General features: G+C 41.1%; 1 protein-coding gene across 1 annotated transcript; it reads left to right on the forward strand.

Annotated features, from left to right (window-relative positions):
* Positions 1-8278: 8278 nt before the first annotated feature.
* Positions 8279-10356, forward strand: LOC104432939 (transcription factor MYB1R1). Its single transcript, XM_010045537.3, has 3 exons — positions 8279-8806; positions 8949-9157; positions 9514-10356. The coding sequence occupies exons 1-3, from the start codon at positions 8521-8523 to the stop codon at positions 9904-9906; spliced, it is 888 nt and encodes a 295-aa protein (XP_010043839.2). The 5' UTR covers positions 8279-8520; the 3' UTR covers positions 9907-10356.
* The last annotated feature ends 5452 nt before the right edge of the window (positions 10357-15808 follow it).

Genomic DNA, 15808 nt, shown 5'->3' on the forward strand with positions numbered 1-15808 from the left:
CTGCAAGTGTACTTCCGAACATTTAAAAAACTTCAATCTAAAAGTTACAAAACGGGGGAGTCTCTAGACGATCATATTCCAAGGGAGGTCATCTTTCGTCTTTTCCTTTTCTGCTCGTGCAGCCGTGCTTCACGGGAGGAGGAGCGGCGCTTCAGTTCAATCCGCGGAAAGACCTACCGCACCAGCTTGTGATTTCAATGATAAAACGAAAGCTCGCTCGTGATTCCATATATAATTTGAAAACTCCGGGAAAGTCACTCGTGATTCCGATAAAGAAAAAGGCTTTAGAGAAAAATTCACATGCGAAACATGGTGGACTTCCCTCCAGCACAGGACTGTCTTAGCGAAACAGGGGATGAATAAATCATACAGTGCGTCGTGCGAACGGAGATGCCTACGCATACTTCCAGTCGCCTTAGGAAGTAGAGGAGAAATCCCAAAAAGAACATCATTATGTTTTTACCTCAACCATGTTTTTAGTCGGGAAAAATAGAAAAATATCAGTAGCATAGTTGAATTCTTTTCATGCTAGAGTTCCATGTCCCTAGTGCAGGTGAACATAATTCTAAGGTAGAATGGAAACTTGACAACGAACCGGTGAAAACTGGTCAGGTTTCAAGTTAATTTGTTCCGATAGATAGGTTTTAGATTTTAGGTGGAATTGGGAACTCGGAACTTATAACAAGCCTTTGTGTTTTTATTGTTTTATGTCTTTGTGTGATCTTGAGGCATTTCATAGCGTTCAATAAAAAGTATATAATCCAAAATCACTAGCTTGAGCTTTAATTTATGGCGATACCCATGGTTGAGATTTAGTTTGTTAATATTTTATATTCTCCATGTGTCTAAGTGTGACCGTGTGAATTGTGAGAAGTGGATTGTAGTAAATAGTGGTCATTAGAGGTGATGGTTCACCAAGATAGAACTTGGGTAAATCTTGGAACAGACAGAACCTAAGGATACCTTGGAACCGACCTTAAAACCCGGGTTCCAAGTTCCTAGATATATAGGATGAGTTCCAACAACCTCTAGGATTCAAAAATCAGGGAATCTGTTTTGATAGGTAATTTTTTAAGTTCTAAATAGAACCTGGACGGGACCTGAAATGCTCATCTTTAATGCTCATCTTTGATTATAAGCTACGAGCATATGCCATCCTAAACTGCAGTATATCCCAGAGCAGGATGAAGTCATTGTCTCTAGAAGGAACCCTAAAAGTATTCCAAAGAGAGAGAATAACGACGGTGGCCAAGGAAAGGGACCGACGTCAGAGAATCTCCATCCCTCTCACGCAGTTCCTTTCTTCGCTCTTCAACCTCCCCACGCTTTTCAGACTCGAAGGTCGAAAGGTATACGCAACTGCAACTCCTAAACAATGGAAGCATCCATCGCATCTCGATTCTTAACTATAAATCTGGTCTGTGCATATGAACTCGTCGTCCATCTTGACTTTGTTCCCCAAGCTTATTATTGGCGACAATGACATCACAGCGACTCGAGCGTTCACATGCGAAGACTGGAAATCTCGCGAATGAATATGCGGGGCATGAGATCAGTATCGGACCACGAGCTTTCCATCGATGTCATCTCTAATGTTTAACAAAGGTTCCGAAAATATGTCTGACGCGCAATCTCTCGTTTCAGGCGGAAGAGAATAACACGTACGTTGCTTCCGTGTGCTGATCACTTCAAGTATCCGATTTTCCTATTGAATCATTTGAAACGTTTAGAGCCTCTCGTCGGACCAACCCTCTTTGTTTTTACTTAGTATTCCACGAGAATTGCACAGAGGTAAGAAGAACGGGCAAATCTCGAAGGTAAGAACACCTGAACTTTTTGCCTGTAGGACGAACTTGCCATGGCTGTGTAAACGAACCCTTAAAATCTCACAAATTTTATAGCCGAGAGGGGAAAAAAGTATACACCCGTTAGATTTTTCCATTGAAGCGAGCTGATGCCTCGTATGATGTGACCAACGACGTTTTAAAGCACCCTGAAATTTATGTGGAGCGGATTAATTTCATTCAAGAGAAATTGAAAATGTTGACGTTTTTGTTGAAACGGGTTTCGGGCTTTTACTAATATGTCTTGTAACGTCTTCTTTACTCATGTCAACGCGTCATTTTCTAGGTATTATGACAGTGTCGTCAGCCATATCATGTGTCGTATTAAATGTATGGACAAAAAATTCAACATGGTATTTGTGCATTTTCTTCTTTTATCATTCGAAAAGTCAGGATATTTATATTCTTGGAATGTCAAGCAAGTGTGTGTTTATTTTTTTTATTTTTTTGCCCCCTCTGTTGGAGTTGGCCCAAGGAAAACTGGGAAAGCAGCATGGAGTGTGTGCTAGTAGCGGATACGAAGAATTCGATCCTTCGTACCTGCGAGAGGTCGCTGAGATCGGGCCCACCCAGCCCAGGGGCAGTAGTCGGACTTGGGAAGGACAACCCGGCCCATGGGCCCATCAAAGAAGACTTTCATAAGCCCGTTTTCTCATATTTAGCTCGATTCGTGTCCTGGCTGTCTTCCTAAGTGGGTTATCCCACCTTTCGATAACCTTGCGATTCATTCATTAACTTCAATTCGGAGTCCAACGAACGAACGGATGATTTTCAGGAATCAAAGTACATTCGAGCAACTACGACGATGACAATCAAGATTGGTGCCGTTTTGGCAACTGAGGTATCTCCGTCGGATGATCTGGAAATCAATATCGAATCTCTTGAGATTATTTTGATGATGAGAGAACATCATTGAATTGTTTGATGAGTTCTTTGAGCGAATGTTAAAACGAATCCGCAGAAGATAAAATTTTATCAATTTTGCTTGACAGATCAAATCAGTTTACTTGACAGATGGTTTCGGGAGTAATTCCATCTTGAAAAAGTTCTCTAGAGCAGAAAGTGAGAGTGCTTGTAGAAACTTACTTTCGTACAAGGCTGTAGAGATTAGGATCCAGTCTTTTTGGGGTTTCTGAAAATTGGATCGAGGTTCATAAGATCTTACGGATTTCACAAATTGAAGCCTGAACTGTGAAATTGAGACTTTGTTTTGTGCTATTACATGGACAACAATCTTTCATAAGCAAATATTGCTCCATAGTGAAATGAGTTCCATAAACGTAATGAGAACAGGCACCGAATTCACGTCAAGGCTGATAAACCACAAGAGCACAAATTAAATTCTAGATTGATCCATTACACAATTGATTGTTGAGTACTTTATTCACTTTGTTGTCATTCATTATGTGATACGTCATACTAATCAAACGTGTAATTTTTAATCACTCAGTCGCATGCATTTTTAATCACTCTTAAAAAAATTTCACCGAAATGAGCATAAGAAAGAGGACAAGTCGGATTTCTCACAACCATCTAAGAATGATCAGAATAGATAGTTCATTATGCAGGGCTTATTTGATTGAATTCATCTTGTATATAGAATCTCCAAGGCCACATGGAGAATTTTTCCCTTTCTCGTGACACTAGGCCATGAGCCGTGACATTAACAAGGACATCGGTACTTTATGCAGGCAAGCGTTGTCATCTATCGAGTCTCACATCAACCGGAGTACTCGTTCCAAATGCTTATCGCCTCAAGCGGTCATGACCAAACAACTCTCGTGGGCTGTCGGGTTTAAGCGGATCACGAGAGGTTGTTATATATGGACTAACTTCGCTACCAAAAAAAAAAAAATAAAAAAACTATTCATCAATTCGGATCTACGAAATCAAAATGCTTTCCGTCGTCCGCCGTTCGTGGATTACGTGTGATCCATAGAAGAAAAAAAGGGAGAGGGGGTGACGTTTTCAAAGGGCCTCTCTTTTTTCTTTTCTCGTTTCTCTTCTCGCTCATTGGGTCTTTTTTGGAGCTGCGAAAATTAGGTGGACAGGAAGCAGCGGAGGACCAGCAGGATGGATTGAGGAGCGGAACATTAGCCGCCACAAATTAGTGAGGACCGAGGTGGCCCGATCGATGTCGTAGTGCATCGCGACAAACGCCTCACCGCCACGCATTACGTGTCCAATAGCGTCCCGACACCGGAAGCACGGCCAAGAAAAAAGAGGGGGGCCATTGCCATTTAGGGCACGTGAACCACACCCGTTCCTTCGAAACCAACCACTGCAAGGAAACTCCCGACCGCCGTTCGTTCATCTCTGTTGTTCTCGACACTCCGCCCCATTAGGCACGTGATCTATTCTTTTTTAACTTTTAACACCGCCGGCTCGCGCTTTAATGTCTTGGTCGGCGAGTGCGCTTTGTCAAAATGGAGGGCAGTCGCCGTCGTCTTTAATTGGGACGTCTCTGGTCGACCGGGTGACAAAAAAATTGCAGCGCCGAAAAGTCTTTCCAAGCGAAACCTTGAGCGTAACGTGGAAGCTACGACGAAGGAACAAAAAGAGCGTGGAGAGCGCGTAGCAGAATTCGATACTTTTTTTTGGTAACCCAGGGAACCTCTGCACACCGCTTCGCGGGGAAAGTAAACTCTCGGGCGCCGGGGTCCCCACCGCTGACCCCTAGATACACAGGTAAGTCGCGCGTTATGCATTAAGCATCGCGTCCACGAAGCTTCGAACTCCTCCTCCCTGGATAGAGTACTAGCTCAAACTGCGCGCCACCGGGCGGTGGTAGCGAGAATTCGATACTTTCGTCTGGAAAGATAGGAAGCTTGAGTTTAAGTCCGTCAATATATTCAATCAAACTCATATTTACTTAAAATCTTAATAAATTAATTATAAATTAATTATGATATATTAACTACTTTACACCATATTAATTTTTTAATGTGGTATTTCTTAAACATAATTTATCCGTGTATCATTATAAAGAGGACGTCAGTATGTGCTTACTATTATGATTCACGATTTTGATAGTAGGATATGATGGTTAATTGATCTTACTGTCCAACGGCATCATGGACAATGGGTTATCAAAATTGCATCACTGAAAAGTTTTTCCCCGTAATTCGATTAGTATCGTGAGGGCATCTATGAGCAAAACCTCGAGTGTAACGCACAAGATGTGATGAAGGAACAAAAAGAGGACATCGGTATGTTCTTACTGTTATGATCCACGATTATGATAGCATGATAGGATGGTGAATTGATTTTACGGTCCAATGGTATCTTAGACAACGGGAATAAGATTGATCAAGTGGATATGCAAAGAGCACATTGCTTTCCTAATTTAATCATTCTAACTATATTTGGTTTCAATTTGTCTCATCGCTGTTGAGAATAAAATTGTAGAAGATGTGAAGTCGATCGTTTTGAAAGAGTACCCCGCTTTTTTGTTATCATATTTTACGCGTTTGATGTTAAACAAAACAAGTATTGTTCCTTATCTTCTTCTTGTTATACTGTGATTCCATGTTACAGCCACATGATGACCACACGTTATTGTCGACCTTTTCAGCAAAGCTCCATGCATGTGAAGCAAAGCAATCTTCAAATTTGCGAGAATCCACCCTTTATCATTACTATTTACTATCACTTCCGAAAGGTAAATTAGTTTTGTGATAAAAAAAAATTAATTTGGAATAAATTTACTAGTTTAAGGTTTTTGATGAAATTAACCCTTGAGCAAAACTTATAATCAAAGATAATTGTCCTCCCCTTTCAATTGCTTTCCATTGGTGAGCAGACATTTTGGGTGTGTCTAGTTCAGCATTCGCAAAGCTTTATCGGCAATTATAAATGTTGTTTGGCAAAATTTTTGGCTTGCTTTAGAGATATGTAAATTGTAAATAGACTCTTTTTTTTTTTCTTCCAGCTTTGGTTTTTCTCAATTTCTTAATACCAAAAGTGTCTTCGAAAACCCTAATTTTGCCTCAACCAGCTTCGCCTAAACAAAACAAGTATATGAGTTTGGGATAAATTTGTTATAAATGTATTAATTTGGAGTTTTTCGTTGTATTAACCTCAAACAAACAAGTATCATTCCTCATCTTCTTCTTATTATGTCGTGATTTCATGTTATGGCCTCAAGAAGACGACATGTTATCATCGACCTTTTAAGCAAAGCTCCATGCATGTGAAGCGAATCAAAGCAATCTTCAAAGATGGGAGAATCCACCCTCTATCGTTATCGCTCTCACTTTCGAAATGTAAATTAGTTTTGTAATAAATTTATCACAAATGTACCACTTAAACAAAACTTACAATTAAAGATCATTTCCACTTTTGATTACTTTCCATTGGAAAGCAAATATTTTGGGAGTGTTTGGTTTAGCATTTATGAAGCCTTAGGCTCAAATCCCTTTTGACAAACGCAAAGTGCCCTTCGACAAAAATGCAATTGTATTTCCAAAATTCTCTAAATGATTTTAGCCCAAGGCAAGTCATCAACTATTTTTGAATGCTGATTTTCCGGAATGCAAATAGATTTTTTTTTTTTTTTCATTTCAACTTTGCCCTCGCTCAACTTCATAAATTCAAAATGTTTTTGAAAATCCTAACTTTGGCATGTGGCTAGTGCATCATTGACAAGCGGTTGGCGAGCCATCGCCATATTCGCCTAAATAAAACAAATATACGAGTTTTGAGTTTTTTTTTCGTTGAATCATCCTTAAACAAAATAAGTATTGTTCCTTATTTTCTTCTTGTTATATCGTGATTTCATGTCACGGCCTTCGGAAGACGACACGTTATCGTCGACTTTTTCGAGCAAAGCTCCATGCATGTGAAGCGAATCAAAGCAATCTTCAGAGACGGGAGAATCCGCCCTCTATCGTCACCGCTCTCGCTCCCGAAAGGTCAAAGGGAAAAAAAGGCGGCAGCCCAATCGAACCTTCAAAACTACAAAGAGACGGACGAAAATAAAGGGAGAGATGGAAAGCCAAAAAAGGAATCGGCACACGCAGCCCAGCCACATGGAAAGGGCGAGGCGAAAGGGCGAGGCCGATCGCCATCATCACCACCACTCGATCCCGCGAGCGAGCGGGCGAGCGAGCAATGCGGTCGCGGGTAGGTGGCGGTGGCGGGGCCCCGGCTCCAACTCCTCTTATCCCCACCACGATCCTCCACCACCACCACCACCACCATCACCACCACCATTGGTCACTATGGAACGATTGAATGCGATGGACGAACGAAGGACGATGGGGTCAACACCACAGACGCAACCCCCCAAAATCCCTTTTCCATGAAAAAGGAGGGGGCCGACCGAATATGCCGAAACGACGGTGGAGACGTCGCCCCCCTGCCTTTGCTGCTCCACCACCACACCCTTTTTCTAAAATTTTCCCCATTTTCCCCTCTGCTTTCGCCACTATAAATTCATTATCCTTTTCAATTCTCAAATCCATTTCCAGCCCCACATTCCAATAAAACCTAAAATTAAAGATCATGGTCCTCCACTCTCGATCGCGTCGTTCCATTGGTGAGCAGACATTCCCTCTCCAATCGCTTGACCTTTTTGTCAACAGCTTTGATCGCTGCCATTAACTTAATTAACCAACGCACACGTAAGAGGCTTTGGCAACTTGCTCTGAAGTGTGGCGATTTCAAGAAGTCAGGACCCTTCTACACTGTCCTTTCTTCCATAACATTAACTATACTTTATCTCGATGATAATTCAAATTGTTTTTTTTTTTTTCGCTTTTGACATTTGGAGAGTCGGGTTAAATCACTTTGTTAAGATCACTAAACAATGGTAAGGAATTATCGATGTAAATTATAACACGCGATGCGGATTAATTGTGTAAACTATCACTTTGGATTGTTGGAGTCCTTTCCTTATATATTTGCACATAATTAGGAAGGCTGCATATGATCACCAGTAAATAGAAATTGTCTCTTTTTAACTTTTGGCCTGTGACAATATTCTCTTTCCCCCACAAGAAGTATATGCATTTCTATTTTTCTCTTTGACAAAACTCTCCGTCAAACCGACTTTATTTACCTAACTACATATGATTACCGGTAAATAGAAGTGATCTCTCTTTTCTTCTAGCCCGGGATGATATTCTCTTTCCCTCACAAGAACTATATGCATTTCTATTTTCCTCTCTAACGAAACTCTCGATTGAACCAATTTTATTTACCCGAACTATTTCCTAGGATTTATAGCTAAAATTTGGATAATGGATGAGCAAAATATGCTTAAAGATGAATATCGACATACGTATGCAGATGTCGGATGTACCTAAACGAGATTAAATTGGTAAGGTTACCCTAGTCGTCACGCATGTCATATTTCGCACCCTCGAAGAAAAGAAATTCCAGAGACACCTGGCCTCGTTTAAATCGCTCGATATTCGGACGGCCGCCATTCACCGCCCTCCCAACAATCGGATCCCCGCCGTTTATTTACTCCCCGCGGAATCCTCCCCCACTCTCTTAATCAACCACACATCGCCATGCAATTTACCCCCACTTTCTCTCTCTAAGGGCACTCTCCTCTCGCTCTGTCTCTCTCCTCTTCTTGCATGGTCTGAGAAACTTTGAGATCCCCTTTATCTCAGACTCGTGCTTTGTTTGATCGGCGAGTGGAGTGGAAAGGCGGCTGGTCCAGAAGATGTCGCGGAGTTGCTCGCAGTGCGGGAACAACGGGCATAACTCGCGGACCTGCATGGATGGAGGAGGAGCAGGAGGCGGAGGCGGCTGTGGCGGGGAGGGGACCGGCGGCATCATGCTGTTCGGGGTGCGCCTGACGGCGGATGGCTCGGCCTTCAGGAAGAGCGCGAGCATGAACAACCTCTCGCAGTACGAGCACAGTCCGGAGTCCTCCAACGTGGTCGACGCCGGCTACGCCTCCGACGATGTCGTTCACCCCTCCGGTCGCAGCCGTGAAAGGAAGAGAGGTAATTCGATAGATGAAATTCATAGAACCGCAGAACTGTATCCGCGTCGGCCCGATTTCATGAACTTTTTCAAGTCGGGTGAAGCGGTGGGGTCTTGGTATATTTTGTGTGATTTAATTCACTCACGGTGGTTTGTTTATAGGAGTTCCATGGACGGAGGAAGAGCACAGGCTGTTCTTGCTGGGACTCCAGAAGGTGGGGAAGGGGGATTGGAGAGGGATCTCTAGGAACTTCGTGAAAACGCGGACGCCGACACAGGTGGCGAGCCACGCCCAGAAGTACTTCCTCCGGCGGACCAACCAGAACCGGCGACGCCGGCGGTCCAGCCTCTTCGACATAACCACCGACTCGGTAAACACAGCATTAATTGCATGATAATCAACTTTTTTTCTAAAAATTTGAACCATTCTGACATACTATTGCTAGCTGTTGATGAACAGCCCAAATCCACTAGTTCTTGCGTCTGTCTGTGTCGTACATGCCTGTTAAGAGGCTGTGAGAGCCAATTTAATAAACGGATCTTGCTGGTAACTGCAAGAATCCATTGAAGTTTTCTGGATTTTCTTCTCCATAAAAGGTAGAACAATGCCATAAGTGGAACAACCAACCCGTTTCCTTTAGGAATTGCAAAGCGAAGAGAGTATGGTATCAACTGAGAATTGTTTTTCCCCCTGAAAACTCAAACGTCGACTGAAAATCTGCTGCAGTACTTTGGGGTTTCAAGCTCTACAATGGAGGAGGGTCATCATCAAGCGCACCAAGTACCCAGCTTCCCTCTTTCCTTGCCTCCGGCGGTTTCACCGGGAACCGGCGAGAAACTGCTGGAAAGTCTGCGACTAAGAAAAGAGGGCTGCCAGTCGAAACCCACCCCGTCGAAGCCCATCCGCCCGGTCCCGATCCTTCCCATCCCTCCGTCCTCGAAAATGGCGGCTCTCGACCTCAACAAGGCGACCGCAGCTTCGGAACCGGCGGAGCCCTGGCCCCTGTCTCTCAAGCTCGCCACGGCGAAACCCTCTGACGACCAGCAGGCGGCAGCGGCACCAGCGCCAGCAACAACCCCACACTCGTCGCCGACCAACAGCATCATCAGCGTGGCCTGAGGAATCAATGGTCTTGTATGGTCATATCCATAATCACCAAATGATCGGGCTGCAAAGTTGCTAAAGTGGTGGGGGATCTCCTAGAGCTTAGATGAAAGTAGAGATTAGGAATTAATTAGAAGGTTTAAGTAGGAGTCATTGTTTGCTTTTGTACATAAGCTAAGGGAAACATCAAGATGGTGGGGACAGGAGATGCGATGTCGTTTTCGTGGTGGTGGTCTACGTTGGTGTCCAGTTGGTCGGGGTTAGGGTTTGCTTTTTCGTGGGTAAATGGGGAGAGTACCAGGTACCTCTTCTGGTCATTGGTCCGGCTTGCTTTGGGAGCCTCAACTTAGGAAAAGGAAAATATCTGTCCGTGAATATTCTTGTCTATATGTCTCTGTTTTCTTCCTTTCTTTCTTTTCTTGTTTAATTGAAGTATTTTCGGGCGTTATAATATGTTGTTTTATACGTGCATTTTGCATGGTTTTTGTTTTGGTAGCGGTGGCATTAGAAATCTCTTCTTTTTGAATTATTAGGGTTTTCCATTGACTCTGCGAGGTATGCAAGCCCTGGCCCGTTTGTCGATAGTAAAGAGACCTCTCGAAGAATTTTAGAAAGGAACAGGAGAGGGATCGGAAAAAGAGGCGGTGTTTGTATCACGTGAATGTGTATGTAAAACTTGTCGTGGAGCAAGCAAAAAAAAAAAAAAAAAAAACGGAGGATATATTGATTGGATGTCCTTTTAAGTTTTGTTGCGTGGAAAGTTCAATAAAGTTCTCACAGTCGTCGCAAGTGCGTTGGAAGAAATAAGTCCATCGATCGAGGGTGGGCGATGACTTGAGGATGTATGGCTCGGCCATTGAGGAGCAATCCGACAAGTAGTTGGCACACAATTGACGAGTGATTTGTGAGCTATTACCACCCAACCTCAAGTCACTCGATAAGTAGTTGGCACGCAATTGACGAGCAGTTAGTGAGCCACTGCCACCCGACCTCAAGTGAGGCTAGTGGCAATCAAGTTCCATTGATGAGTAGTTTGAAATTCTTTATAAAAAGAAATTAGCAAAAATCCTTTATAAATTGTATTGTGAAAGTTGCTTTTTAATATAAATTTAAAATATATCTTATCAGATAATATTTGTATTTCAAAAAAAAAAAAAAGAAGTCCAAAGGCCTTTGTACGACCATGACAAAAGTTACATAACAGACAACGCCATCAACGGAACAAATGAATATGGATATATGCCAGACAAGATAAAAATTAAGTACGAAAGATTAAGAAGGCGGACCCTCTTATGCCCACGCAAAGCGCGAGCCGTTCGTATGCAATTTTTTAATCGATTCTCGTGCAAGTGGGCTCGTGGTGGGGTTAATTCAGCACAATTCAAGAACCTAACTTTTTTAGGGAGCTGACGCCTTGTTACTTCTTAATCAAGTTAAGATGGTAAAGAGACGTGTAGAATGAGTGGGTCGGGGAGTGAGTCGGGTAGGATAAAAAAATAATATTATCTAAATAAATCAATTTGATCCGTTTTGACTTATTTTCATGTAATACAAATCTAATGATTTATATTTGATTCGACTCATACCTAACGCATAATCGACTTGGCCCATATTACTAAAACCCATCTAAATTTAATCAAATCTAGGAAAACTCATAGTCAAACTAATAACAAATTTCAAATTATTAAGTTGAATTATTATGTGTACCAATTTGAGATTTTAGTTTTCGTTTGTCACAGTTTTATGGTATTAATCCAATTTAACGGAAAGTATATTTGTCATAAATGTATCAATTTGGGGTTTTTAGCGGTTGAATAAATTAGCTTGGGATAAATTTATCACAAATGTACTGCTTTAAGATTTTTATATGATTAATTGGGGTATACTTGTTATAGGTGTATAAGTTTTGGGTTTTTCATAGTTAAAAAAATAATTTTAGGTAAATTTATTACACATATATTAGTTTGAGATTTTTGAGGATATTAACTCTAATTAAAAATTGTATTCCCACTTTTCTTCAATTTTTAGGCTTGAAAGCAAAAAAGTGTGCCTACCAAGAAAGTCAAGGTCAAACATTTCATCTCCAACGAGCACGGGGCCACTGAAACTGGCGGATTCCTTTCTTCTCCAACTGGCGGATTCCTTTCTTGGCCGAATTTACTTTCTAAAAAAGATGATAGTTTGCCACACGAGAAAATAGTTCTAGCGTGCCTTCTTTTATTTATTTATTAAAAGGATTTGTTAAATAATGCCTCTAAAACGCTTGTTAATTAACTGAGTATAATTTATTATTTTAAATGTATTATATATTCTCATGTTATGCATAATCACTACTTTCAAAATTGAACCATTCCTAACCACTGGGATTCACCCCAGTGGCCACCCTTCCAACATAGAAGGGGGAGGTGATGGGGTGGGGACGAGTAAGTTTCAGGAGTGAGTTTTGACTTAAAATTGCCTGCAGAGGCGGGATAAAAGTACGAGTGAGTGTAAAGTAAGCATAGAGTAGGACTGACCAAAAAAAAAAAAATTGAACCATTCCTCATTTAGTGTGCCTAATGAGTGCTTTAAATATACTCGTTAATATGATTAGTTTTCTAAATCTAGGTGTTGTAGCTTCCCTCTATCTTAAGAAATTTGTTCTTTTATCATCATCAAATATGGGCATGAACCTTGAGGTTGGTATAGTTCGTTGGTGTCACGATATTTCCAGTTTCAAAATTAAAGAGTTTCCATTGAGATTCCATAAAATGTGTTCCAAGGAAACGTTCTCCATTAGGACCACCCCATTAGGAGTGTTCAAAAAGGCATAATATCCCAAAAACTCAGACCACCTAATTAACCCAAATCAGTGTCTTTTTGGCTAAAATTGGACCAAGTCAGGCTACCTGACCCAATGATTTCTTTCTCTTCAAGCCGGTTCAGGCCAAACAAATTAGAACGTGTTAACCCCAATTTGTTCGCTCTCACTCTCCCTTCTCAGACACTTTCTTTGTCTAAGGCTCTCTCACTTGCTCGCTCACCGCCAGTACCGCCGGCACCACCACCACCACCACCACCACCACTCAGTCTCGTCGTCTTTGCCTCTCATCTCTATTTGACTCTCGCAGTCCGCTCACGACAAAAATTGTCCGCCGTGCAAGATCCAGAGGTCCAACAACACGCTAGATCCGGCTAGCTCGACCACAAGCACCACCAAATTGAGTGTCGACGGCCGGGAGTGACTTCGAGAATTTTTGTTTCGTGGCTGTTCCCTTCTTCAACTATCGACAGGCCCATCGCCATCTACCTCGAGCCAAAGCACGGGCCTTTCTTACCAAACCGGGCCGAGACCGTGCTCCAATAAGCCCAGACCTAACCGAGAATCATTTGGTCCAGGCCCCTATCCTGAATTCGGGCCGAGCCCACTGTTCGGCCTCGGAGAAATCTGCCGGACCAAAATTTCAATTTTAACGTCTCTTACGGGACCATATAAGAAAAAGTATTCCCAGTTCTCCTGGATATTAGTAGCTGACGCGAAATTGAATGGAAATATTGGTTGACACGTGGTTGTCGCGTTTTTATTTATACGTAAAACTAAAATGAAAAAAAAAAAAATACAAGGATAATATAATTAAACAACAGAAGAAAATAATATAATATTATAAGATTGGCTTTGATTGCGATTGTTCTCTCGTATTTTTCAATATTCCTTTTCAACTCTATACGTATTTTTATTTTTTATTTTTTGGTTCAGACAGCTCTATGCGTAACTTCCTTATATAACGTTACACATCGTCTAAGCAGCGGATTTGGCTGAGAGAATAAATAATAAAAGTTACGAATTTTTTAACATAATTTATGTAATTTTTGAAAATAATTCTTATGCACAGTCGTGAATTTGTTCGTCAGTGTAAATTATTCGCCAAATTGTATTTTATTTCATGTGAATCTTCGTATTTCGAACAAAACAGAGGTGGGATTCTCCAATCGCATGATAGATTACTTCCAATAAAGACATTGATAACGATACTTACAATAAAGGCATTGACAACGATTGGGAAATTCCTAGTTGTCATACGTGACATAGGGAAGTATGTTGAGAAAAATAGCTTAAACAAAAAACAGTTAATACGGAGAGTCACAAAAAAGGATTTTCGATAATTGCCTATCTATAGTATTAAGGACTTGTTCGGTAATCATTATGTTCTTTGTAACAATTTATGCCTAGAGATATTTTTTTTTGTTTCCTGAGTTTTTGAGTATTTGAAGGCATTTGGTAACTATTCAAAATTTTCATTTTCAAGATAGAAATGCATTTGATAAAATTTCATTTTTTTTGTAATTTATAATTTATTTTAATTTTAAAAATAATTTAGTTATCTCTCTCTCTCTCTTCTCATTTTCTTATTCTTCTTCTTCTTCCTTCGGTTGGCGACCTCGTTGAAGCATCGCTCGGTGAAGGCAAGCCTCGTCGACCAAGCTCGCCTAGCCAATACGAGGTTGAGCCTACCTAGTTGCTAACAAAGTTGGCCTCACCTAGGCTAGGTGACTCCAACTACCAACAAGGCTCGGCCTCGCCGAGCCCGAGCCACCGCAAGGCAAGCTTGGCCTCACCAAACTTGGGGGAGACTGAGCCTTGCCTAGTCGTCGCCCCTTATCTGGCCGGTTGCCAAAGTAAGAAGGAGAATAAGAAAAGTAAAAAGGAAAAGAAAGAGGGAAAAAAAAAGAAATTAGACTTGACTTTGGAGTTGTCCTTTGAAATAAATAAGCAATTTATTTATTTATTTATTTCTTAATTCTACATTAAGTCTATTCTTGGGAACGAACAAAAAAGTTACCGAATAGATTTTTATTTTTATTTTTGTTGTGGAGAATAAAAGAATGAAATATATACTGTCTGATCAATTATTAAACAGGCTCTAAATCTCATTAAAATTGAATTTCTTTTTATCGAACATAGCTCATGTTATTAAAAGGGCTCGGCACGGATCCTAGTCGGGAGCAAAAAATGAGTGTACCTTGTAATTTAGAGTTTTATACGACAGCAACCTCAGTGAAATAAAAAAGGGGGAATGCCATCTGTCCCAAGCGATCGACTGTGCCCCCACCGTATCTCAAGGGGCAAGCGTAGAAATATGGCCTTGACAAGTAGGTGTCACATCTTTATTTTACGGATGACATGGAATAAATTAAAAAGCACACCCCCAAAGAAAAAGAACAAACAAAACAAAGACAGGTAACGATAAAATCAGCGCGTGTGTGTGTGGGGGCAAGTCACATTTGTCCACCCCATGTACAACGACATACCAAAATTTAATATTGGCAAGTGAGCCTCCTCTGGTCAAACATTTGCAGCCTTAGATAAGTTAAATAAGTTAAGGTTGTGTGTAGCAATCATTATATTTCTCTACTTTTTTTAATTTTCTGTTTTCGGGAACAGATTTTTGGAACATAATTGAGAGGTAAAATTTTTTAACTTCCTGAATGAGAAATAAAAACTCTCATCATCGTTCGCTTCTTACAATTAGTTGGTGGTTTAGGAGAGAGAATTTTTATTTATTTCCGTTCATGAAATAGAATTTTCATGTCGTTATCAAACACTATTTTTTACTCAAAAATTTGCCTAAAGAATAGAAATAATAGAATGGATTAGTTATTTTTTTTTTTTGGGTAAGGATGGATTAGTTATTATTCGTTTTCTAAAATACTTATAAATCTTAATTATTTTGGGGGCCACTCGAATCCCTCCCTAACCTAAACCAAAAGCCCAACCCCACCACAAGAAACCACCAGAAAACGACACCGCATCACCGCCACCTCCAGCACCTTCCTCCTCCTCCTCCTCCTCCTCCTCCTCCTCCTGCTCTTCTTCTTCCCCCGTCGAGTAGGGTTTTGGCCAGAGAAAATGAAAGAGAGAGAGAGAGAGAGAGAGAGA

Source organism: Eucalyptus grandis, chromosome 2 (assembly GCF_016545825.1).
Source record: "Eucalyptus grandis isolate ANBG69807.140 chromosome 2, ASM1654582v1, whole genome shotgun sequence".
Taxonomy (NCBI): domain Eukaryota; kingdom Viridiplantae; phylum Streptophyta; class Magnoliopsida; order Myrtales; family Myrtaceae; genus Eucalyptus; species Eucalyptus grandis.